Source organism: Caretta caretta, chromosome 2 (genome assembly GCF_965140235.1).
Source record: "Caretta caretta isolate rCarCar2 chromosome 2, rCarCar1.hap1, whole genome shotgun sequence".
Taxonomy (NCBI): domain Eukaryota; kingdom Metazoa; phylum Chordata; order Testudines; family Cheloniidae; genus Caretta; species Caretta caretta.
The window spans coordinates 1,242,661-1,265,756 of record NC_134207.1 but is presented as its reverse complement, the minus strand read 5'-3'; the positions used below and the strand labels follow the sequence as shown (position 1 = coordinate 1,265,756).

The 23,096-nt window shown below is 60.7% G+C and overlaps 1 protein-coding gene across 11 annotated transcripts in view; it reads left to right on the top strand.

Annotated features, from left to right (window-relative positions):
• PLEC (plectin) overlaps nucleotides 1-23,096 on the top strand; it is a 165,845-nt gene that overhangs the window by 38,963 nt on the left and 103,786 nt on the right. For 2 of the 11 annotated variants that reach the window (XM_075124839.1, XM_075124838.1), the window contains exon 1: nucleotides 9,798-9,852. The exons of 7 other annotated variants lie outside the window; for them this stretch is intronic. Coding sequence is in view for 2 of the 4 variants with exons in the window: in XM_048836985.2 (XP_048692942.2) it covers nucleotides 12,729-12,819 (91 nt within the window). In the remaining 2 variants the exon portion in view is untranslated. Of the gene's footprint in view, nucleotides 1-9,797; nucleotides 9,853-12,672; nucleotides 12,820-23,096 lie in introns of those variants that run through there. 2 more of the 11 variants (XM_048836985.2, XM_048836982.2) reach the window with 1 other exon arrangement.

Here is a 23,096-nt window from a genome sequence, read left to right as displayed (position 1 = left end):
TCAGTTTCCCCATGGCAGTTCTTAAGTATCTAGGGGGTGGGGTAAGGGTGTATGATCATTGCAGAGCCCTAGAGGGCAGGTGTGTGCAGGGGTCTGGACACAGAGGATGGCCGACACCCTGTTTCCTGGCCACTGATGGCCTGGGCCCTTCCCCCTGCAAGGTGAGAGCTAAAGGGTTGGAGAACAAAGGGATCAGGTGACCTCCTGGCATGGGAAAGGGACAAAGCCCAGAGGAGGGGGGGCTGGAGAGAGTTTCGGTTTGGGGCTGGCTGGGGACGTGGAGTGAAGTGCAGACGGGGTTGTCTTGCTCACTGCCCCCCAAAATGGACCCAGCTGAGGGGTCCTGTTCTCTGCACCTACAAGCTCTGTTTTAGACCATGTTCCTGTCGTCTAATAAACCTTCTGTGTTACTGGCTGGCTGAGAGTCACGTCTGTCTGTGAAGTTGGGGGGCAGGACCCCTCTGGCTTTCTCAGGATCCCGCCTGGGTGGACTCGCTGTCGGAAGCGCATGGAGGGGCAGAGGAAGCTGAATGCTCCGAGGTCAGGCTGTCACGGAGTTCCTGGGCGATGCTCTGGAACTGCTCCCCATGAAGCCAGTCAGGACTCTGGGGCAGTCGCCTTTCTGTGAGCAGCCTGTCTTCAGGACACGCAGCTCACTCAGCTTCCACCTTCCTGGGTCTGACCTCGGAGCATTCAGCATCCTCTGCCCCTCCGTGCGCTTCCCCCCAGCGAGTCCGCTCAGGCGGGGCTCCTGGGGAAGCCAGAGGGTCCTGCACCCCAACTTCGCAGTCAGACGTGACTCTCAGCCAGCCAGTAACACAGAAGGTTTATTAGACGACAGGAACATGGTCTAAAACAGAGCTTGCAGGTGCAGAGAACGGGACCCCTCAGCTGGGTCCATTCTGGGGGGCAGTGAGCCAGACAACCACGTCTGCACTTCACTCCATGTCCCAGCCAGCCCCAAACTGAAAACCCCCTCCAGCCTCTCCTCCTCTGGGCTTTGTTCCTTTCCCGGGCCAGGAGGTCACCTGATTCCTTTGTTCTCCAACCCTTCAGCTCTCACCTTGGGGGGGGGGGGGGGGAGGAGGAAGGGCCCAGGCCATCAGTTGCCAGGAAACAGGGTGTCGGCCATTCTCTGTGTCCAGACTCCTGCACACACATGCCCTCTAGGCTCTGCAATGATCATACACCCTTACCCCACCCCCCAGATACTTAAGAACTGCCTAGGGGAAACTGAGGCACCCCCACACTATTCAGAGGAAACATTAAGAACAGTCCCACTTCATCACACAGGCCCAGGAAGGTGGAAGCTGTGTGAGCTGTGTGTCCTGCAGACAGGCTGCTCACAGAGAGGAGACTTTCCCAGAGTCCTGCCTGGCTTCATGGGGAGCAGTTCCAGAGCATCGCCCGGGGACGCCGTGACACCAGGCATGTCCAGGCCCCAGGGACGGACCAGATGGGCCCGTGGGGTTTCGCCAGCTCCAGTCAGTGTGAGGGGTGTGGGTCTTGCTGCAGCCCCCGGCCCGCCATGTGTGATGCAGCAGGGAGGGGGAGGATTGACCAGGGGATGTTGCAGGGGAGTTTCACTGGGAATGGGAGGCTTCTTTTAGGAGGGGGGTTGGGGCCAGGTGACACCTTCTGTCCGGAGAACTGGACAAAGGCTGGAGGAGGAGCTGCGGGGAGACTGGGGGAGACGGCTGGAGGGGTTTCCAGTTTTGGGGGAGTTGGCTGGGGAAGAGGAGGGAGCCCCAAGGCTGGGGTCTAATCTCCCTGCCCCCCAGAAGGGCCTGACTAAGGATCCTGTTTATGCCTGCAAGCTCTGGTCTGGATTGTGTTCCTGTCGTCTCTAATAAACTTTCTGCTCTACTGGCTGGCTGAGAGTCACGGTGAATCGCAGGAAGTGGGGGTGCAGGGCCCTGACTCCCCGTCATGCGTTGACACCACTGTCCCGGCATCCCTGGGCGATGCTCTGGAACTGCTCCCTATGAAGCCAGGCAGGACTCTGCGGAAGTCTCCTCTCTGTGAGCAGCCTGTCTGCAGGACACACAGTTCACACGGCTTCCACCTTCCTGGGTCTGACCTCGGAGCATTCAGCATCCTCTGCCCCTCCATGCGCTTCCCACAGCGAGTCCATCCAGGCGGGGTCCTGGGGAAGCCAGAGGGTCCTGCACCCCAACTTCACAGTCAGACGTGACTCTCAGCCAGCCAGGAAAACAGAAGATTTATTAGATGACAGGAACATGGTCTAACACAGAGCCTGTAGGTACAGAGACCAGGACCCCTCAGCCGGGCCCATTTTGGGGGGCAGTGAGCCAGACAACCCTGTCTGCCCTTCACTCCACGTCCCCAGCCAGCCCCAACTGAAACTCTCTCCAGCCCCTTGCCCTCTGGGCTTGCAGGGGGGAAGGGCCCAGGCCATCAGTTGCCAGGAGTGTTGGCCATTTATGTACACTGGTCCTTTGCTCTGCAACAATTACACCCCCTTATCCCACCCCCTAGAGACTTACGAAATGCATAGGGGAAACTGAGGCACCCCTACAGTATTCAGAGGAAACATTAAGAACAGTCCCACTTCGTCACATCTCTCTGCCCTTTGAGACTGAACTGAGCAAGGTCATTTTAGCTGGTGACCTGCATAAGTTCAAACCCACCCACGTTCCCATGGATGCCTCATCATCTCTCCCATTCCTTGGTGGGAGTTACACCAGGCCCTTCCAGTTTTACGCCCTTCTTTGGGTCGGGTGTGCTTGATGGCACTTGCTGGCAGCATGTGGGAAGGTTTATGCGGCCCGTGCCCTTTTTCCACGCCAAAACTCCTGGGATTCAAACTGGGATCGGGTCTTCTCCCAGCGCTTCAGTTCGGAGGGCTGTGATTTGAGCTCTCTTGATTAAGAGCCCCCATCTTGATCTTGGCCAGCTCTGGGCTTGGGCAGCCGCTCCCCACCTTGTGGCCCAGGCACAACACCTCTGCTGTCCCCAGGTCTGGCTAGAGACACAGATGTCATCAACGGACGCCAGGGCCAGGTACAATAGACGGCAGCGATACTTCTGGGGCACCACCAGCCGCCTCCTGATCCCCCACGGTTCTATTTCCCTTTGGGGAGCCCATTCCCAGTACAGGAATCCCTTCTCCCACGGGAATCTGTCCCCGCAGCCTTCCCCAAGGGGGTTTGCAGCCTGTGGCCAGCAAGTTCCCTCAGCTCCTCCAAGGAGGGATCCTTCTGCAGCTCTGTCTTGAATTCAGCTGCTGGGGAATGGAGTGGGACCTGTTCCCGCTTGCTAGCTGGGCCTGGGGTCACAGCCCCGCTGAGCCCTGTCCCTGGTCGCTCCCTCCCTGCTGTGGGATCACTTCCCAGCAGCGCCTCTGGACAAGGCAAACCTGGTGGGCAGCCGACCTGTCCTGCCTGTGTGTCCCCCCACTCAGCTGGGGTCTCAGCTCCCCACTTGCTCAGCACTGCCCTTGCAGTCCCAGTGGGGACAGGCAGCAAGCTCACTGCTCTCCTTACAGCATCAGAGCCAGCGTGAGCCCCCTCTCCGCCAGGGAACATCTCTTTGTCCCACGCAACCCCAGGGCTCTGGTTACAGGCAGGAAGGTATCCTAAGCGTAGCAGCTTCTCCCCCACCCCCCCATCTGCATTTTAAGTGACCATTTCCATCTCAGCCGATTGGTTCCCTGGATTCAAATTCAAACCCTTGGCCGTTACAGGAGCAGGGCTTGGATCCTGTCCCAAAGAGACACAGTCACCCCACAACAGGGTCTCGCAGCTGGTGTCCTGGGGCACCCCAACGACCAGTCAGCCCCACCCCTCCTGGGTCTGCACAGGGATCTGAGCCACAGGCAGGGTGAGGGGTTTCACCCCTGGGACTTTCACCGAGCTCACCCAGTCCCTCAGCATCTGGAGGGGCTGCACCACCCGGGGGCTGACAACAGTTCTCTCTGTCCCATGGTCTCACTGCCCCAGGAATGTCTCCCCATTGACCATCACCTTCAGCTCCCACTGGAGGTCCGAGGGGCCTGGCCCCAGGAAACTCCACACAGACATATAGGTTGGGGTCAGGAGTGGGAGCCTGTCCACCTCCCCACCCATCTGGCTGATGGAGTCTATGGCCTTGGGACCCAGCAAGGGAGCTAGACACCGGGGCTTTTCCTCAGGGTCCCCCTGGGTCAAATTGCCAGCCTGCTCAAAGGCAGTGAGGTGGGCATCCACATCCCTCCCCCCCTTACCAGGGGCAGCAATTTAGTCTCGAGGTTCCCTGCGGAACTGGCCCCCCGGGATCTATCCCCACTCACCCCGGGGAGGTCCCCTAGGCCTCTCCGCTCCCCCACCGCCAGTTCATGCTGCTGCTGCTTCTGCAGCTCTTTCTCGGGCTCTCGCTGTCTCTCTCAGTCCTCTTGCTCTCTCAGACTCGTCTCCAATCCCCGGACGGGGAACCCAATCGTGAAGACCCTCGTCTGGTGGGGGACAGGAGTCTTGGTGATGCCTGGCTACCACTCCAGCTGCTCCCAGATCCTGCTATAGCCCCATTTGGGGTCAGGAATCTGTTCCTTAGAGCGGTCATCCTCCTCCAGCTGCACGATGAACTGTGCTTTGGTGAACTTCCCAATGCTCAACCCTCTCTTTCTGCACAGGGTTACAATGTCCTTCTTAAGGAGATGGTGACAGGCCATCACTCCGCTCTTCCCAAGTTGATGTGGACTCACAGGCCTGTGTGCTCTCAGCTCCCCACGGTTTTCATGGAGATCCCCTCGTCTGCCAGCCCTTCTCGAGGTCACCACCTCTTTGCCAGGGTCGAGCCGCAGACTCCTCCGCCCCTTGGACGGCTCACTGCAATCCCCAGGGGAACCCTGTTACTGCAAAAGTCCTTCTCGCTAGTCATACACTCCCAGGGGTTAACTGCCCCCCCGAAACCGATCCTCTCTGAGCCTTCAGCACGCCTGGTCCTCGTCAATCCCCCTTTGTTTTACTGCTCCCCAGTCATTTACTGCAGGAAGCACCATCCACGGGGTGCAGTATATCCCACCTCTGCCACCAGTTGTCACGCAGTCCCTGGGCGATGCTCTGGAACTGCTCCCCATGAAGCCAGGCAGGACTCTGTGGGAGTCTTCTCTGTCAGCAGACTGTCTTCGGGGCAAGAAGCTCACACAGCTTCCACCTTCCTGGGTCTGACCTCAGAGCCTTCAGCATCCTCTGCCCCTTGGTCTGCTTCCCACAGCGAGTCCACCCAGGCAGGTTCCTGGGGAAGCCAGAGGGTCCTGCCCTGCAACTTCGCAGTCAGACGTGACTCTCAGCCAGCCAGTAAAACAGAAGGTTTATTAGATGACAGGAACATGGTCTAACACAGAGCTTGTAGGTACAGAGAACAGGACCCCCCAGCTGGGTCCATTTTGGGGGGCAGTGAGCCAGACAACCATGTCTGCCCTTCACTCAATGTCCCAGCCAGCCCCCAAACTGAAACTCTCTCTAGCCCCTCCTCCTCTGGGCTTTGTCCCTTTCCCGGGCCAGGAGGGCACCTGATTCCTTAGCTCTCACCTTGCAGGGTGGAAGGGCCCAGGCCATCAGTTGCCAGGAGATAGAGTATCAGCCATTTATGTACCCTGGCCCTTTGCTCTGCAACAATCACACCCCCTTATCCTACCACCTAGAGACTTAAGAAATGCCTAGGGGAAACTGACAGGTTTCAGAGTAGCAGTCGTGTTAGCCTGTATTCGCAAAAAGGAGTCCTTGTGGCACCTTAGAGTCTAACAAATTTATTAGAGCGTAGGCTTTCGTTGGTTACAGCCCACTTCATTGGATGCATAGAATGGAACATAGAGTAAGAGGATTGATATACACCTACAGAGAAGGGGGAAGTTGCCATACCAACTGTAAGAGGCTAATTAGTTAAGATGAGCTATTATCAGCAGGAGAAAAAAAAACTTTTGTAGTGATGATCAAGATGGCCCATTTAGAAAGTTGACAAGAAGGTGTGAGGATACTTAACATGGGGAAATAGTAAATATGTGTAATAACCCAGCCACTCCCAGTCTCTATTCAGGACCCAAGTTAATGGTATCTAGTTTGCATATTAATTCAAGCTCAGCAGTTTCTCCTTGGAGTCTGTTTTTGAAGCTTTTCTGTTGCAAAATTGCCACCTTTAAATCTTTTACTGAGTGGCCAGAGAGGTTGAAGTGTTCTCCTACGGGTGGAACCACCTGATCAACATCGTATACAGCAAACAGGGAAAGATTAAGAATGAGCTCTCAAAACTGGATACTTTCATAAAAAAACAACCTTCCACACAAACTTCCTCATGGATAGATTTTACAAAAACTAGACAAGCCATTTACAACACAAACTTTGCTTCTCTGCAAAGGAAAAAGGACACTAAACTATCTAAACTACTGCATGCCACAAAGGGGCACAACAATAGCTCCCTTAACCCACCCAACAATATTGTTAATCTTTCCAGCTATACACTTAGCCCGGCAGAAGAGTCGGGGCCTCTCCTTTTGTCCCTCCAGGCCCACGAACGTGATACAGTTCTGTGGTGACCTAGAATCCTACTTTCAATGTCTCCGACTCAAAGAATATTTCCAGCACAACTCTGAACAACTTACTAACCCACAGAATCCTTCCTACCAAGACTACAAAAAGAAGGATTCTAGGTGGACTCCTCCTGAAGGTCGAAACAACAGACTGGACTTCTACATAGAGTGCTTCCGCCGACGTGCACGGGCTGAAATTGTGGAAAAGCAGCATCACTTGCCCCATAACCTCAGCCGTGCAGAACACAACGCCATCCGCAGCCTTGGAAACAACTCTGACATCATAATCACAAAGGCTGACAAAGGAGGTGCTGTCGTCATCATGAATAGGTCGGAATATGAACAAGAGGCTGCTCGGCAGCTCTCCAACACCACTTTCTACAAGCCATTACCCTCTGATCCCACTGAGAGTTACCAAAAGAAACTACAGCATTTGCTCAAGAAACTCCCCGAAAAAGCACAAGATCAAATCCGCACAGACACACCCCTGGATCCCCGACCTGGGATATTCTATCTGCTACCCAAGATCCATAAACCTGGAAATCCTGGACACCCCATCATCTCAGGCGTTGGCACCCTGACAGCAGGATTGTCTGGCTATGTAGACTCCCTCCTCAGGCCCTACGCAACCAGCACTCCCAGCTACCTTCGAGACACCACTGCCTTCCTGAGGAAACTACAATCCATCGGTGATCTTCCTGAAAACACCATCCTGGCCACTATGGATGTAGAAGCCCTCTGCACCAACGTTCCACACAAAGATGGACTACAAGCCGTGAGGAATGGTATCCCTGATAATGTCACAGCTAACCTGGTGGCTGAACTTTGTGACTTTGTCCTCACCCATAACTATTTCACATTTGGGGACAATGTATACCTTCAGATCAGCGGCACTGCTATGGGTACCCGCATGGCCCCACAGTATGCCAACATTTTTATGGCTGACTTAGAACAATGCTTCCTCAGCTCTCATCCCCTAATGCCCCTACTCTACTTGCGCTATATTGATGACATCTTCATCATCTGGACCCATGGAAAAGAAGCCCTTGAGGAATTCCACCATGATTTCAACAATTTCCATCCCACCATCAACCTCAGCCTGGGCCAGTCCACACAAGAGATCCACTTCCTGGACACTACGGTGCTAATAAGCGATGGTCACATAAACACCACCCTATACCGGAAACCTACTGACCGCTATGCCTACCTACATGCCTCCAGCTTTCACCCTGACCACACCACATGATCCATTGTCTACAGCCAACCTCTATGATACAACTGCATTTGCTCCAACCCCTCAGACAGAGACAAACACCTACAAGATCTCTATCAAGCGTTCTTACAACTACAATACCCACCTGTTGAAGTGAAGAATCAGATTATCAGAGCCAGAAGAGTACCCAGAAGTCACCTACTGCAGGACAGGCCCAACAAAGAAAATAACAGAACGCCACTAGCCGTCACCTTCAGCCCCCAACTAAAACCTCTCCAGCGCATCATCAAAGATTTACAACCTATCCTGAAAAATGATCCCTCACTCTCACAGATCGTGGGAGACAGGGCAGTCCTCGCTTACAGACATCCCTCCAACCTGAAGCAAATACTCTCCAGCAACCACACAAGAAAAAAACTTACCCAGGAACCTATCCTTGCAACAAAGCCCGATGCCAACTCTGTCCACATATTTATTCAAGTGACACCATCTTGTCAACTGCTGGAAATGGCTCACCTTGATTAGCACTACGAAAGGTCTCTTCCCCCCGCCCCCGCGCTCCAGCTGGTAATAGCTCACCTTAAGTGATCACTCTGGTTATAGTAAAAAGAAAAGGAGTACTTGTGGCACCTTAGAGACTAACCAATTTATTTGAGCATGAGCTTTCGTGAGCTACAGCTCACTTCATCAGATGTTTACCGTGGAAACTGCAGCAGACTTTATATACACACAGAAATCATGAAACAATACCTCCTCCCACCCCACTGTCCTGCTGGTAATAGCTTATCTAAAGTGATCAACAGGTGGGCCATTTCCAGCACAAATCACCCCTTGTTTCATGTTCTCTATGTATATAAATCTCCCCACTGTATTTTCCACTGAATGCATCCGATGAAGTGAGCTGTAGCTCACGAAAGTTTATGCTCAAATAAATTTGTTAGTCTCTAAGGTGCCACAAGTCCTCCTTTTCTTTTTGCGGATACAGACTAACACAGCTGCTACCCTGAAATCTGTCATCATAGGACCTAATCACATTAGCCACGCCATCCGGGGCTCGTTCACCTGCACATCTACCAATGTGATATATGCCATCATGTGCCAGCAATGCCCCTCTGCCATGTACATTGGCCAAACTGGACAGTCTCTACGCAAAAGAATAAATGGAGACAAATCTGACATCAGGAGTCATAACATTCAAAAACCGGTAGGAGAACACTTCAGCCGCTCTGGCCACTCAGTAACAGACTTAAAGGTGGCAACTTTGCAACAGAAAAGCTTCAAAAACAGACTCCAACGAGAAACCGCTGAGCTTGAATTATATGCAAACTAGATACCATTATCTTGGGTTTGAATAGAGACTGGGGGTGGCTGGGTCATTACACATGTTGACTCTATTTCCCCATGTTAAGTATCCTCACACCTTCTTGTCAGCTGTCTAAATGGGCCAGCTTGATTATCACTACAAAAGTTTTTTTTTCCTGCTGATAATAGCTCATCTTAATTAATTAGCCTCTTACAGGTTTCAGAGTAACAGCTGTGTTAGTCTGTATTCGCAAAAAGAAAAGGAGGACTTGTGGCACCTTAGAGACTAACCAATTTATCTGAGCATCTGGATTTGTGCTGGAAATGGCCCAACTTGATGATCACTTTAGATAAGCTATTACCAGCAGGACAGTGGGGTGGGAGGAGGTATTGTTTCATATTCTCTGTGTGTATATAAAGTCAGCTGCAGTTTCCACGGTATGCATCCGATGAAGTGAGCTGTAGCTCACGAAAGCTCATGCTCAAATAAATTGGTTAGTCTCTAAGGTGCCACAAGTACTCCTTTTCTTTTAGCCTCTTACAGTTTGTATGGCAACTTCCTCGTTCTCTGTATGTATATATATTTATCTTCTTACTCTATGTTCCATTCTATGCATCTGATGAAGTGGGCTGTAGCTCACGAAAGTTTATGCTCTCATAAATTTGTTAGTCTCTAAGGTGCTACAAGTCCTCCTGTTCTTTTTATAGGGGAAACTGAGGCACCCCTACAGTATTCAGAGGAAACATTAAGAACCGTCTGACTTCGTGAAGGTGTGGCACCCTGATGCCCATGCAGCCCGGCCAGCGCCTGGTATGGCTGAGAGGTGCACTCGGGGGCTCTGGGGACAGGCCGCGCTGCATTGGGGCCGCAGTTGCTAAATTCAGGACGAAGACAGGCAGTGGGAACAAGTCAGCCCAACCGCTCAGTGTCCAGAGCCCCCCGACTGCCCCCCCCGCCGGGGGCACGCCGACCCCCTGCAGCCTACTGCTGAGGGGCGGGAGTGAGGTGGGGGGGCAGGGCGGCGTGGGGGGGTGGGTTGTGGGGTGTGCCGTGGGGGTCTGTGCTGAAGGGCGGGGGCGAGGTGGGGCGGCATATGGGGGTGGGTTGTGGGTGTGCCGTCGGGGTCTGTGCTGAGGGGCAGGGGCGAGGCGGCGTGGGGGGGTGGGTTGTGGGGTCTGTGCTGAGGTGGGGGGGCGGGGCGGCGTGTGGGGGTGGGTTGTGGAGTGTGCTGGGAGGCAGGGGATGGGGATGGGGACGGGCACCGTGGGGGGCGGGGCGGGGCATGATCGCAGCGAGGGCGAGGGCGAGGGCCGGAGCCAGCTCAGGGCCCAGCGCAGCAACGCTGCAGTGAGGGATTCCCCAGGGTGGACACGGACTCTGCGTGGCTGCAGCTCCCTTCTCCCGTCCCTGTGGTGCCAGGCGAGAGCTTGGTCCCCGCCAGCTCCGACCTGTCCGCACCCCACACTCATCCGTAGAGATGGTGCCGTGGAGGAGCGCTGGGAAGCGTGGCCCTGGCGGAGCCCCCCCAAGCTGCAGGAGCCCCCCTGCCCTTGAGGAGTGCCCGCCGTGGGCTGTGCCTGTGGGCAATGGCCGGCATGTCCCTGGCGGTGAATGGACACCCTCTGCACTATTTCTGTCGGGCGCCGGGCTCTGCCCTCCCTCCCGCTGAGCCCTTCGCACCAGATTGGATTACCCGGGGCTTTGGGCGGCTAAATTTAGGGCTGATGCCCCCTCCTCCCGTATGTGGCTCCCGCCTCCCCCTTGTTCTCCCAGTGACTCACCAGCCTTCCTGGAACAGGGCAGCACCCAGGGATGGGCACCTGGCCCGCCAGCCTCCCGCTTGCCTGACTTGGGAGCAGCTGCAAATGAGATGCGGTCTTGGAGCCAAATGCGGGGCTGAGAGCTCAGAATAGCAGCCGAGTTACCCTGCAAATCCCATCCTGGGGTGTGGGGGCTTGGCCAGATGCATGCACCTCACTGCAGAGCCTGTGCATCGCTGCCAACTCTGTGCCCTTGCCGGCTGTGTCCCTTGCACACCTGGGGCAGGGCGCGGGTACCCGCAGGGTTCTGCCCATGCGTCGGGGCTGCACGTTGCCCTGGCGTGCTGTGGCTGGTGCCACGAGCCCTGTGTGCCCACGTGCCGTGGCAGCGAGGCCTGCGCATGCAGCCCTTGGCCCAGGAGCCGGGCAAAGCAGAGGCTGCTTCCCGGCCAGTGGCCTCTGTGCAGGGGAGTGGAGGTATCAGGCCCTGCCGTGGGGATGGGGGGAAATCTGAGCACAGGGGAGGGGGCGGCTGGAAATATGGCAGGGCTTGAGTTCAGAGACGGAGTTTTACAAAGACCCCGGGGTCTCTTGGCTGCCCCTGGGCCCGGGCCCAGGCCGGGACAAGCCTGGGGTGAATGAGCCATGTGATAAAAGGACACGGTCCCTTCTGCTGCGGGGCCGGGCCTGCAGGAGCCTTGTGCTCTGTGTGTGCAGCCAGCCAGGGTGAACGAGCTCGGGGAAAGGGCCATGCAAGTGGATTCACGGCCACAGGATTTGGCCTGGCTGGGGTGCGGGAGCAAAGGCATTTCCAGCTACCCTGGTAGAGCTGCGGGGTCTGGGGAGCCATGGGGGGAGCTGCAGGTGAAGGGCCCTGGCTCCTTGGGGGGATGCAGGCTGCGGGGGTCTGGGGAGCAAAGTGGAGTTGCCATTCCTCCCTAGGAGGAAATGGGGCGGGGGGACAGACAGACGTTCGAAAACAGGCTGCGAGCCAGTTGCACAGACAGGCACTGAGCGGCTGAGGCCGAGCAATTGGCCCCGAGGTGGGTTTCTGTCCCCCCCGTGCTCAGCCGTGGGTGCTCTGGGGCTGCCATTAGCCATGCCGGGAGCTCTGTTCTGCAGGCTCCTGCATCTCCAGCTCACTGCCACCAAGCCGGCGCTGGGCGGGGGACCCGCCAGCCTGCGCTGCCCCGAGCCCCAAGAGGCCCGTGTTCCGGTGCCAGGACGCTGGGCTGCGTCTTTTGTTCTCGCCAGCGCCGTGTCTGTGACTGGCCTGCCCCCAATTCCCTTCTGCTGCATCAGCTGCATTTGTCATCTGGCTGAGCTGCCCGGCGCCCTGTGCCATTAACCAGGGCTGCCGCGCCGCACCCCCGAGCTGGCTGCATCCCATGGCTGGTCAGCGGTCACTAGGCCAGCTCACGGCTGTGGGTGCTCTGGAAGGGCCGTGGGTCCTAGCCTGCCTGGGGCAGGGGAATAATTCCCCATCAGACTCTGTCTGGGATGTCCCCGGCTTGCTTGGCTTGGGGGCAGGGCTGGCTGGATGTCTCCCCACACCCTGGAGTGGTGAAGTGGGTCAGAGGTGAGTATGGGGAGCCCTGGCTTGTGCCCCTCCTTCCGAGTGATATGGGGCTAGGCCCTGCTCCCTCCTTGCAGCACTGTACGGTGGGTGCTGAGCCAGGGCGAATGGGGCTCAGCACCCCCTTTATCCTGCCTTTGCCCCGCGGGGGCAGCCCCCGTGGGCGTCTCTTCCCAGCCCCTGGAGCCGAGGGCGGCTGTTCCTTTAAGGGGTAGGGCCAGGCCGGCTGGAATGTCATTCCAGCAGCTGGGCTGGGCTGCGCTCTCACGGTCCATGCCTGCTGCCTGCCAGCCCCAGCCCCTGCCTCGGCACCCATGAGAGACACCCGGAGCTCTCCACTGCGCTGACCCATGGCTGCTTTCAGCCTCAGCAGCCTGCCCCCCAACCCGGAGGAGAAGGACTTTATCCAAGCCTATGAGGAGGTGCGGGAGAGATACAAAGGTACCAGCCCTGCCCCCCCCCGGCTGGCCCCATGGCACTCCAGACAGGGCTGGTGGGCTGGGGCTCCTGCTCCGAGGGCCGGGGCCGGGCCAGGGGAGCGCCCGTGTGCTCGTTCCCATAATAGGGCATGCCAGGCACTGCCGGCAGGAGCCCTTCATCAGGCGTGGGGCTCGGCTCTGATGGGGACCAGCTGCCAGGGCTGGGGTTCAGGTCCCAGGGGTGTCTAGAATGAGCCTGGCAGGGCCGTGGGGTGTGGCTGGAGCCAGGCTCTGCACTGGTGAGCTCTGGGGCCTGGGCTGAGCACCTGTGGCATGCACTGACTTTGGGGGCCCATTGCCAGACACCCCCTGGGCTCCGGCTGGCCTGCTGGGCCCATCAGGCCCCATGTCCTCATCCGTGGACCCTGGGCCCAGAGGGCACCGTGGGGCTGGGGCTGTAAATGCTGGGAAGGCTGGAGGGGCTGTGTCTGGGGCCCAGCTGGGCTCTGGGGTGAAATCTGTGGTGCAGGAGTTGGCAGCTGCTGCGGGTTTGGGGTCCAGGTGGAGCCACTGGCTTGGGGAGGGGAGCACACTGCATAATGCTGGAGGGTGCTGTCCCCCCCCCCAGGGGCCCTATGGAAAAGGGGGTTGGATCTGCTAGCTGCCCCGTCGTCCCTCCTGGGACGCACCTGCAGCAGGGCCCTGTGCCCAGAAGCTCCACCTGGCCCATGGCAGTTCAGGACATGTCTGTGAAATCCTGGTCCAGTGCCGCCCCCCCCCCCCCCCCCCCCCCCCCCCCCCCGGTGTGTGAGACTCTGCAGGGGCCTGGGGGCATTGCGGGACAGGCAGGGGTGTGTGCTGGGGGCACAGGGACGGGAGTGTCTGGGTGGGATGGGGTGTGGGGGGGGATGGAAGGAGGGATGGAGGACGTGTGGGGGGGTGGGGGTTTGGGGTCAGGGGACAGAGCTGCAGGTGTGGGGGTCAGACAGGAACCCGCTGGCTGGGATTACAGGCTCTCTGGAGCCCAGGGCTTTGGGCACATGTCAATAGGAATGGAATCTGTAGCTATTTAAACTCCTCTGGCTTCCCCTAGAGCCCGCCCCCCAGCCCTCCCCTGCCCTCCCAGGAGTCCGCCCCCCACCCCCAGCCCTCTCCTGGTCTCTGGTTCTGAGCCGCCAGGGCAGTCTGCAGGCTTGACAGATGCAGGGGAGCTGGGGGCCCGCTCTGTGAGAGGGCGGCCCCCCAACAGCCAGCCAGGCCTGCCCTTAAAGGGGAAATGCATGTGGCCTGGCCTGCCCCTTTGGAAGGCTAATGGGCAAGCTGCTGCCCCCGACTCTGGGTTCCTGGACCTCCGGCTGCTGGGGGCATGGGGGGCACAGCTGGGCATGAGGGTGTGGAGGGCCCCGGGTAGGGGAACACTTGGAGGTCCCTGGATGCTGGTGCCGTTCTGCCTACAGTGTCTAGGGGTACGTGGGGAGGGAACAGAGCCCGTGTCCTCTCCCACCGGTGGGCCCTTGGCAGGGGGAGGCGTGTCTTTGTCAGGGGCTGGGGCTTTCTCAGCCCCAGCCATGCCCCTTCCCCACTCTGCTGCTGCGCCCTGTACCCGCCCATGGGTATGGAGTGTGGCCCCCAGCTGTGTCTGGCCCCGTGGGGCTGTGTCCTCGCCCTGCCCCATCTCTGCCCCATGCGGGAGGGACGGCATGGTACCAGAGCCGCCTCCCCTCCCCGGGGCTGGCGTGTGCCCGGCTCGTCCTGGCTCTGCAGACCGGGCACTGCCCGTAGGGTGCGGTCGGGGCAGAGCCGTGTTGCCAAGCGGGTGGAGGCCAGGGGAGCCCTGAGCCCACCCTGTCCAAGGGGACAGTGACTCTGCTCCCCCGAGATGATGCCCAGCCGCTGCGGGGGCATGTGTTGTGTTTTTGCACGGGTGTGTGCCACGGCTGTGTTTGTGTGCACATGCGCTGCCCGCTGCTGACATGTGCCATCCCCTGCTGGCTGAGTGGAGGGGAGTGTGGCCATGGCTGGGGTTGGTAGAGGAGGTGTGGGGCGGAGGGTAGCACATCGAGGCCAGAGGTGGGGGTTGAGGGAGCGCATTGTAGCTGGGGGTGGAGTGGGGGAAGGGGTGGGGCAGAGAGAAATGCGTAGGGGATGGGGTGTGGGGGTAGCACACCATAACTGGGCAGGGATGGGGGGAGCATGCCATAGCAGGGAGGATGGGGGGGCACCAGAGCTGTGGAAATGTGCCATCGCTCCTCGGCCAAGAGGCCCACTGGGCCCTGGCCGTGTGGCTTGCCCCCTGCGGCGGTGCCCGCTGTCTGCGTGGCGCTTGGAAGCTGGGGGTGGCTGGGTCTGACCTGCCTGCGGCAGGCTGGCGTTGCCTGGCCCGTGTCTGTGCAGGGCCCGTGGCCAAGCGGGGCCCTAGCTCCCGAGGACGGGGGTTAGCCGTGGTCCCAGCCGAGCAGGGGTGGGGCAGGGTGGTCAGTGGGGCCCATGGCAGGAGGGGACTCCAGCCGGGCCCGCGCCGGGTCTCCTCGAGGTGGTGGTTTGGCAGGGCCTGAGAGCCCGTCGCGAGGGGCTGCGCAGCCGGGTCTGCTCTCGTCGGGCGGTGCCGGGGCAGCTGTCCTGCCCAGGTGTGCTGTGCCGGCAAGGCGGCCTGGTGGGCATGTGGCGGCACAAGTCCCACCGGAGCTGGCTCCAGGCCCCTGAGCGAACCAGGCTACGCGCTGTGACGGCAGAGCTGCGTCTACACTAGGGGGCTTGCGCAGGTCCAGCTCTGTGGTCAAGCCATGCCCCTGCCTGACAGTGGGGTCCGCACAAGTCCCTGGGGTGGAGGGAAGTGAGTGTCGTGGGGCGGAGGGGAAGGTGCCGCCCGGGCCCTGACACTGGCAAGAGATGAGAAGGGCAGAGTCGGAGCCAGGTTGGTCCCACCCCAGCCGGGGGAGCCGTGGGGCGTGGGGGCTGGCTGGGCCTGGTGTGTAGTGTCCCTCTGGCGACGGGGCCAGCGGGCAGGGCAGCCTGTGGAGATGGCACCGCGTGCCGGACGCCTGGTCTGCCCGTAGGCGCTGTAGCTATGGCGACCTAGGGGTGTGAAAAATCCACCCCCCAGCGCCACAGCCCTGCAGAGCTAGCGCCCAGTGTAGACGTGGTGTAGCTGGTGTTGCCCAGGGAGGTGGAGTTACTATGGCGATGGGAAAGGGCCTCTTCACCATGGCGTTACAGCACCATAGTGTAGGCAGGGCCTGCCGTCAGTGGCGACGAGAGGAGACAGAGGCTCTCCAGGGGACCAGCCTGAGCCGGGTGAACGGGCAGCTTGGTGCCAGCTGCCCAACAGGGTCTACAGTGCAGAATCCTGCCCAGTGGAGGGGCGCCGGGCCGGGCAGTGTGACTGCACACCCCCAGGAGAGGGGCCCGCACAGCCCCCATCAGCACACAGCAGGGTTGGGCTGGGGGACGTCCTGGAGCTGTTCTGGTCATGGGTGGGATGCTGCACCCTGGGCTGGAATCTGGCTCAGAAAGGGCCCAGTGGGCAACTGGTGACTGGGGCCAGAGAGCCGGGAGCCTGGGGCTGTGTGGTTTGGAGGGGGGCTGTAATGGAGGGATACAGAATAATGACTGGGAAGGTGAAGGGGGGCACTGGGGTTTGCCTGCGGGCCCCAAGGGGTGGGGGACGGGCTTGTCCGTCTCACATCCAGGTCTGACTGAGCGGGTGCTGGGATTCACCCATCTCCTGTGCACCCCGAGGGGGGATAGGTAAATCCAGAGCTGACTTGGGAGATTCCTTTGGAACTCTTCGCAAATGGGGCAACTGGGCAACAAAATGGCAGATGAAATTCAGTGTTGATAATGCACGTTGGAAAACATAATCCCCCCATGCCTATACAATGATGGGTCTGAATTAGCTGTTCCCACTCAGGAAAGAGATCTCGGAGTCAGTGTGGAGAGTTCTCTGAAAACATCCGCTCAATGGGCAGTGGCAGTCAAAAAAGCGAACAGAATGCTGGGAATCATAAGGAAAGGGATAGAGAGTAAGACAGAAAATATCCTATTGCCTCTATATAAATCCATAATACGCCCACACCTTGAATACTGCGTGCGGATGGGGTTGCCCCATCTCAAAAAAGATATATTGGAATTGGAAAAGGTTCAGAAAAGAGGAGAGATTAATAGGACTGGGACTTTTCAGCTTGGAAAAGAGATGACTAAGGGGGGATATGATTGAGGTCTATAAAATCATGACTGCTGTGGAGAAAGTAAATAAGGAATAAGTGTGATTTACCCCTTCATATAACACCAGAACTAGGGGTCACCCAGTGAAAGTAACAGGCAGCAGGTTTAACACAAATGAAAGGACATATTTCTTCACACAACGCACAGTCAACCTGTGGAACTCCTTGCCAGAGGGTGTTGTGAAGGCCCAAAGTATAACAAGGTCCAAAAAATAACTAGATTGGTTCACGGAGGATTGGTGCATCAATGGCTATTAGCCAAATGGGCACCCCATGCTCTGGGTGTCCCTAAACCTGTGGTTGCCAGAAGCTGGGAGTGGGTGACAGGGGATGGGTCACTTGACGATTCCCTGTTTGTTCATCCCCTCTGACGTTCTGGCACCAGCTGCAGTCGAAGACAGGATCCTGGGCTAGCTGGACCATTAGTCTGACCCAGTCTGGCAGCTTTTACATTCTACTTGTCTCACATGCAGGTGTTGTGGTGGTGCTGGGGGTCGCCCGCCTGACGTGCAGACCCATAGGAGGCAGGCAGAGGCTGAGGGGTGCTCGTCTGACACGCAGGCCCGTGGGGGACACAGGGCTGGGGGATCGCCCGTCTGACACGCAGGCCCGTGGGGGGCACAGGCTGGGAGTCGCCTGTCTGACGTGAAGGCCAGTGGGGGACACAGGCTGGGGGTCGCCCGTCTGACATGCAGGCCCAAAGGGGGCAGGCAGAGGCTGAGGGGTGCCCGTCTGACACACAGGGACGTGATCGTTCCCCTCTATTCGACATTGGTGAGGCCTCATCTGGAGTACTGTGTCCAGTTTTGGGCCCCACACTACAGGAAGGATGTGGATAGATTGGAGAGAGTCCAGCGAAGGGCAACAAAAATGATTAGGGGTCTGGAACACATGAGTTATGAGGAGAGGCTGAGGGAGCTGGGATTGTTTAGCCTGCAGAAGAGAAGAATGAGGGGGGATTTGATAGCTGCTTTCAACTACCTGAAAGGGGGTTCCAAAGAGGATGGCTCTAGACTGTTCTCAGTGGTAGCAGATGACAGAACGAGGAGTAATGGTCTCAAGTTGCAGTGGGGGAGGTTTAGATTGGATATTAGGAAAAACTTTTTCACTAGGAGGGTGGTGAAACACTGGAATGCGTTACCTAGGGAGGTGGTAGAATCTCCTTCCTTAGAAGTTTTTAAGGTCAGGCTTGACAAAGCCCTGGCTGGGATGATTTAATTGGGGATTGGTCCTGCTTCGAGCAGGGGGTTGGACTAGATGACCTTCTGGGGTCCCTTCCAACCCTGATATTCTATGATTCTATGATTCTATGACAGGCCCATGGGGGGTACAGGCTGGGGGTCGCCTGTCTGACGTGAAGGCCCGTGGGGGACACAGGGCTGGGGGGTCGCCCGTCTGACGTGCAGGCCCAAAGGGGGCAGGCAGAGGCTGAGGGGTGCCCGTCTGACACACAGGCCCGGGGGGGCTCAGGCTGGGGGGTCGCCCGTCTGATGTGCAGGCCCATAGGGGGCAGGCAGAGGCTGAGGGGTGCCCGTCTGACATGCAGGGCCGTGGGGGGCACAGGGCTGGGGTTCAGGAAATGGGGAGGAGGTTCTGCAGAGCCCCCCCATGGTTTTTACAGATGTGAAACAACCTGCCATGAATTGATGCCCTGACCCTGCGGCAGCAGCTCCTGGCCTGGGGGGCTCGCACCCAAGGGCACAGTGCCCTCAAGCCTGGGTAGGTTTGACCCGGCTGCATCTCCATGGCGTGGGGTACCTGGGCCAAATCGGAGCGAGTGGCGCTGCAAGCCCGTGTGCCAGGTTGCAGCGCCTGGGGTGGGGAGCTGGGACCAGACTGTGCAGAGCGGGCTGGTTCTCCATACCCGGCCCATCCCACCGCCCAGGGCGAGCCCTGACCCCCGCACCCACTCGGGTAAAGTGAAATAAGAAACTCCCAAAACCCAACATGCAACAGGATAAAATATAGGAGAGTTTCCTGGCGCTCTGGGGATTTACAGACTGGCAGGGCCTGGACGCTCCTGCCTGCCCCCACCCCAGCTTCTACCCCCCACCCCGCCTGGCAGCACAGCACCCCCTAGCATCACACTGGGGCCAGTGCTGACTGTGTAGGGAAGTGCCCCTTACCGAACCCATCCTGCTCCCTACACCAGAGCCCCCTGGCACTGACTGTGGAGAGCGGCTGGGCCATGTGCTCTGGGCCCTCTCCAGTGTCTCCCCCACCCCCTCTAGGGACAGGGGGGCTCTAGGGCACCTCACTGGGGGGCTGAGCACGTCCTGTGCAGGGGCTGGTGGGTGAGGCCCAGTGCTGTCCCTGCCCCAGATGGGGAGGGGCTCAGCAGGCCCATGCCCTGCTCTTGGGGGGTGGGGCACCCAGGGCCTTTCCCTCCAGTGTGTAAGTGATGGTGGAGCCGTGGGCCCCAGCAGGGCCCCGTCCTCGTCTCCAGGACGTCCCCCTGCCCTCCGTGCCAGAGGGGGAGCTGCTCCCCACGCTGCCAGAGGTGTCAGCCTTGCTGGGAAAGGGTTCATGGGGCACAGGGCTAGGGAAGGCGGGTGTGGCCTGCAGAGAAGTGGGGCTCCCTGGAGAGGAGGACCCCAGGTGTGGGGCTGAGCCTGGCGTCCCTGCGGAGGCTGCCAGCGAGGGGTGGGCTGGCACCAGCCCATCGAGCTTCCACCAGGTGGGCAATACACTCTTTGGGGACCAGCTCTGGGCCCATCTGCCCGCCTCGAGGGGCGCGCCGCTGGCTGGAGCTCGCTCGCTCGCTGAGCTGCACGGGACAAGGAGAGGTCCCACTTCCCAGCGCTGGGGCAGGGGCTGCTGGTTGCAGGTTTAGTCCCCACCCTGGGTCAGGACACGCGCCTGCACTTGGCTATGGCCTGCTACAACTGCCCCCCCCAGGGCCAGCTCAGCCGATTCCCCCCCGAGTGAATTCCCTGGGGCGGGGCTGCTGCTGGAGATCCCTGGCAGATGGTGACAGGCGGTGTGCATGGCCGTGCGAGCACGGCGACTGGGGGGCAGGGGGGTAGGTGCTGGCGCCCATGGTGGTGGGTGCTGGCGGGGAGCTGGCGAGGGACATGGGCGATGTGGCTGGCGGGGTGCGGAGGTGCTGAGCCTGGCCAGGGCCTTGGAGGCTGATGGGGGGGCAGTGACTGCAGCCGTCAATAGTGCCAAGTGGGGTGTTGGAGGGTGCAGGGCCAGGATGGGGGGGATGGCAGTGCCCTAGCAGGGGGCTGCGGGGTGGCCCAGTCCCGTGCAGCATTGGGCAGGGACGGGCTGTGGCAGAGCTGAGCCGCGGCTAGTTCCCAGTGAGGGCTCAGGCTGGAGCCGCTGGCTTGGCAGTGCCAGCCCCTGGGACCTCCGAGCCCCCGCTAAGTGCATCGACCCAGGGCGGGCAGGCCTGGTGCACGCCCAGCCTACACCCACCTGCCCTGGGGGCAGCTCTGCCTCCAGGTGCCAACATTGGGGCCAGAGCAGGGCAGAGCTGGGATTCCTCGAGGGAGTCGCTGCCAAAGCTGCTTTAGGACAAAGCTGCGTATCTCCTGCCCTCACACCCCTGGACCTGGCCCGGGGAAGCTGCAGGCTAGGCCTGACCCCCTGCAGGGCTGGGACCCGCCCGCTGCCCTGTGGGCTCCCAGGCACCCTCTCCCCAGCCCATCCCCTGGCAGGGCCGAGGCAGCACTGCTCCCCACAGCCGGGGTGTCAGCACCGTGCTCCACACCAGGGCCCGCCCCTGGCACGGGGCCTCCTGCTCTAGATTTATTCCCTCCTGCAAGGCGCTGCAATCCTGCAGCAGTCGCACAAAGCTGGCACCTGGCAGGGAGTAGACTGCCAGGACGCAGAGCCCAGCCCCAGCCCCGCAGGGAGGGCAGCGTCCCTGGGCGTGCAGAGCCTGGTCCCCATGGGACGCTGCAGGACCGGGCCCATCCATGCTTGTGCCCTGGGCATGCCTGGGGGGAGGGCAGGGCGTGTCCTGTCTGCATGGCGTGGTTATGGGGGGGGAGGGACAGGACGTGGGCATGTCGGGGCCTCAGGGACCGTTCCCCCATGGGTCATGCTCACTGCTCCTCTCTCCCTTTCGGGGCTCCCTGGGACGTGCTGCCCGCTCTCCAGCTCCCTGGGCCAGTGTTAGGCATGCCAGGTGGGGTCTGCCCTTCCCATGGGGCTGTGGAAGCAGCTCCACATCTCCAGGCTGAGCTGTGGGGCCGGGGCCGGGGCCAGGGCCGGCCTCCCAGGAACCCTGAGCTCAGAGTCCCTGAACGAAAGGGATGTGTGGAGACCCAAGCCCCGGGTCGGCTCCTGTCTCCCACTTGGGAGCAAGCAGCTGCCTCCTGCTTGGGCTGGGCCCAGGCTGCCGCCCGGCACAGCATAACCCCGTGCTGGCGCCCAAGCCCCGCAGTATGATTGGGGCCACGCTGCGCTTCGCAGGCATGGTGCTGCCCCGTGCCCCACATCGCACAGCTGGGCGCTGAGCTGCAGACAGCTCTGAGGGTGCACAGGGGAGCTGGTAACAGAGCTGAGCTCTTCGGGGTCCCCACAGCCCGAGTCTGCTGCCATGGGCCAGCTGCGGGTTTCTCTTTGCTGTGCAGACCTACCCTTCGTGCTGCCTGCCCAGTTGGAGGGCTGAGGACGGGGATCCAAGCCAAGCGCTCGGGCCCTGGGCTGCCTATGACCGGCCCTTAGAAGGGTAATGAATGAACCGGGCCGGGGCCGGGGCCGGAGCCGGAGCTGGAGTCGGGCCGTGGGCTCGGCCCCTCGCGGGCAGGGGACCGGGCCCGGAGCCGGGCCGTGGGCTCGGCCCCTCGCGGGCAGGGACTGGCTTCTCCAGCGAGTTGTTCTCAGTGGGAGCCTGGGGGGCTTGGCGCGGGAGGCGTCCTGTGGGGCCAGGCCCATGTGGGTGCAGGGGGTGCTGGGGGTGGCGATGGGCCCCGTGTCTCGGGCCAGCGCCTGGCGTAGCTGCCGTGTGCGCCATTTGCAGGTTTCCTCAAACCCAGCGCCCGGGTTGGGGGTCACGGGGAACCCAGCCCTCCCCCTGGCAGGCGCGGGCGCCCTGGGGCAGGGGGAGTGTGGAGGGGCCCAGAGGGGCTGTGGGGGGGTGCCGAGGGGGGGTCCAAGGTTCCGTCTTGTTCTAAACTCTCATTATTTGAAGGCAGTTGCAGCGGGAGGGCTGTGCGGGGGGGGGACGGACCCGGCCCCAGGGGTACATGCGGGGGGGGCTCTGCGGGGGGGGGCCCGGCCCCCGGGGTAGGTGCGGGGGGGGTTGTGCGGGGGGGGAGGCCCGGCCCCAGGGGTACATGCGGGGGGGTTGTGCGGGGCGGAGGGCCGGCCCACGGGGTAGATGCGCGGGGGGGTTGTGCGGGGGGGAGGGCCGGCCCCCGGGGTAGATGCGCGGGGGGGTTGTGCGGGGGGGAGGGCCGGCCCCCGGGGTAGATGCGCGGGGGGGTTGTGCGGGGGGGAGGGCCGGCCCCCGGGGTAGATGCGCAGGGGGGTTGTGCGGGGGGGAGGGCCGGCCCCCGGGGTAGATGCGCGGGGGGGTTGTGCGGGGGGGAGGGCCGGCCCCCGGGGTAGATGCGCGGGGGGGGTTTTGCGGGGGGGAGGGCCGGCCCCTGGGGTAGATGCGCGGGGGGGTTGTGCGGGGGGGAGGGCCGGCCCCCGGGGTAGGTGCGGGGGGGGGTTGTGCGGGGGGGAGGGCCGGCCCCCGGGGTAGGTGCGGGGGGGGTTGTGCGGGGGGGAGGGCCGGCCCCCGGGGTAGATGCGCGGGGGGGTTGTGCGGGGGGGAGGGCCGGCCCCCGGGGTAGATGCGCGGGGGGGGCTGGCCCCCGGGGTAGATGCGGGGGGGTTGTGCGGGGGAGGGCCGGCCCCCGGGGTAGGTGCGGGGGGGTTGTGCGGGGGGGAGGGCCGGCCCCCGGGGTAGGTGCGGGGGGGGGTTGTGCGGGGGGGAGGGCCGGCCCCTGGGGTAGATGCGCGGGGGGGTTGTGCGGGGGGGAGGGCCGGCCCCCGGGGTAGGTGCGGGGGGGTTGTGCGGGGGGGAGGGCCGGCCCCCGGGGTAGATGCGGGGGGGTTGTGCGGGGGAGGGCCG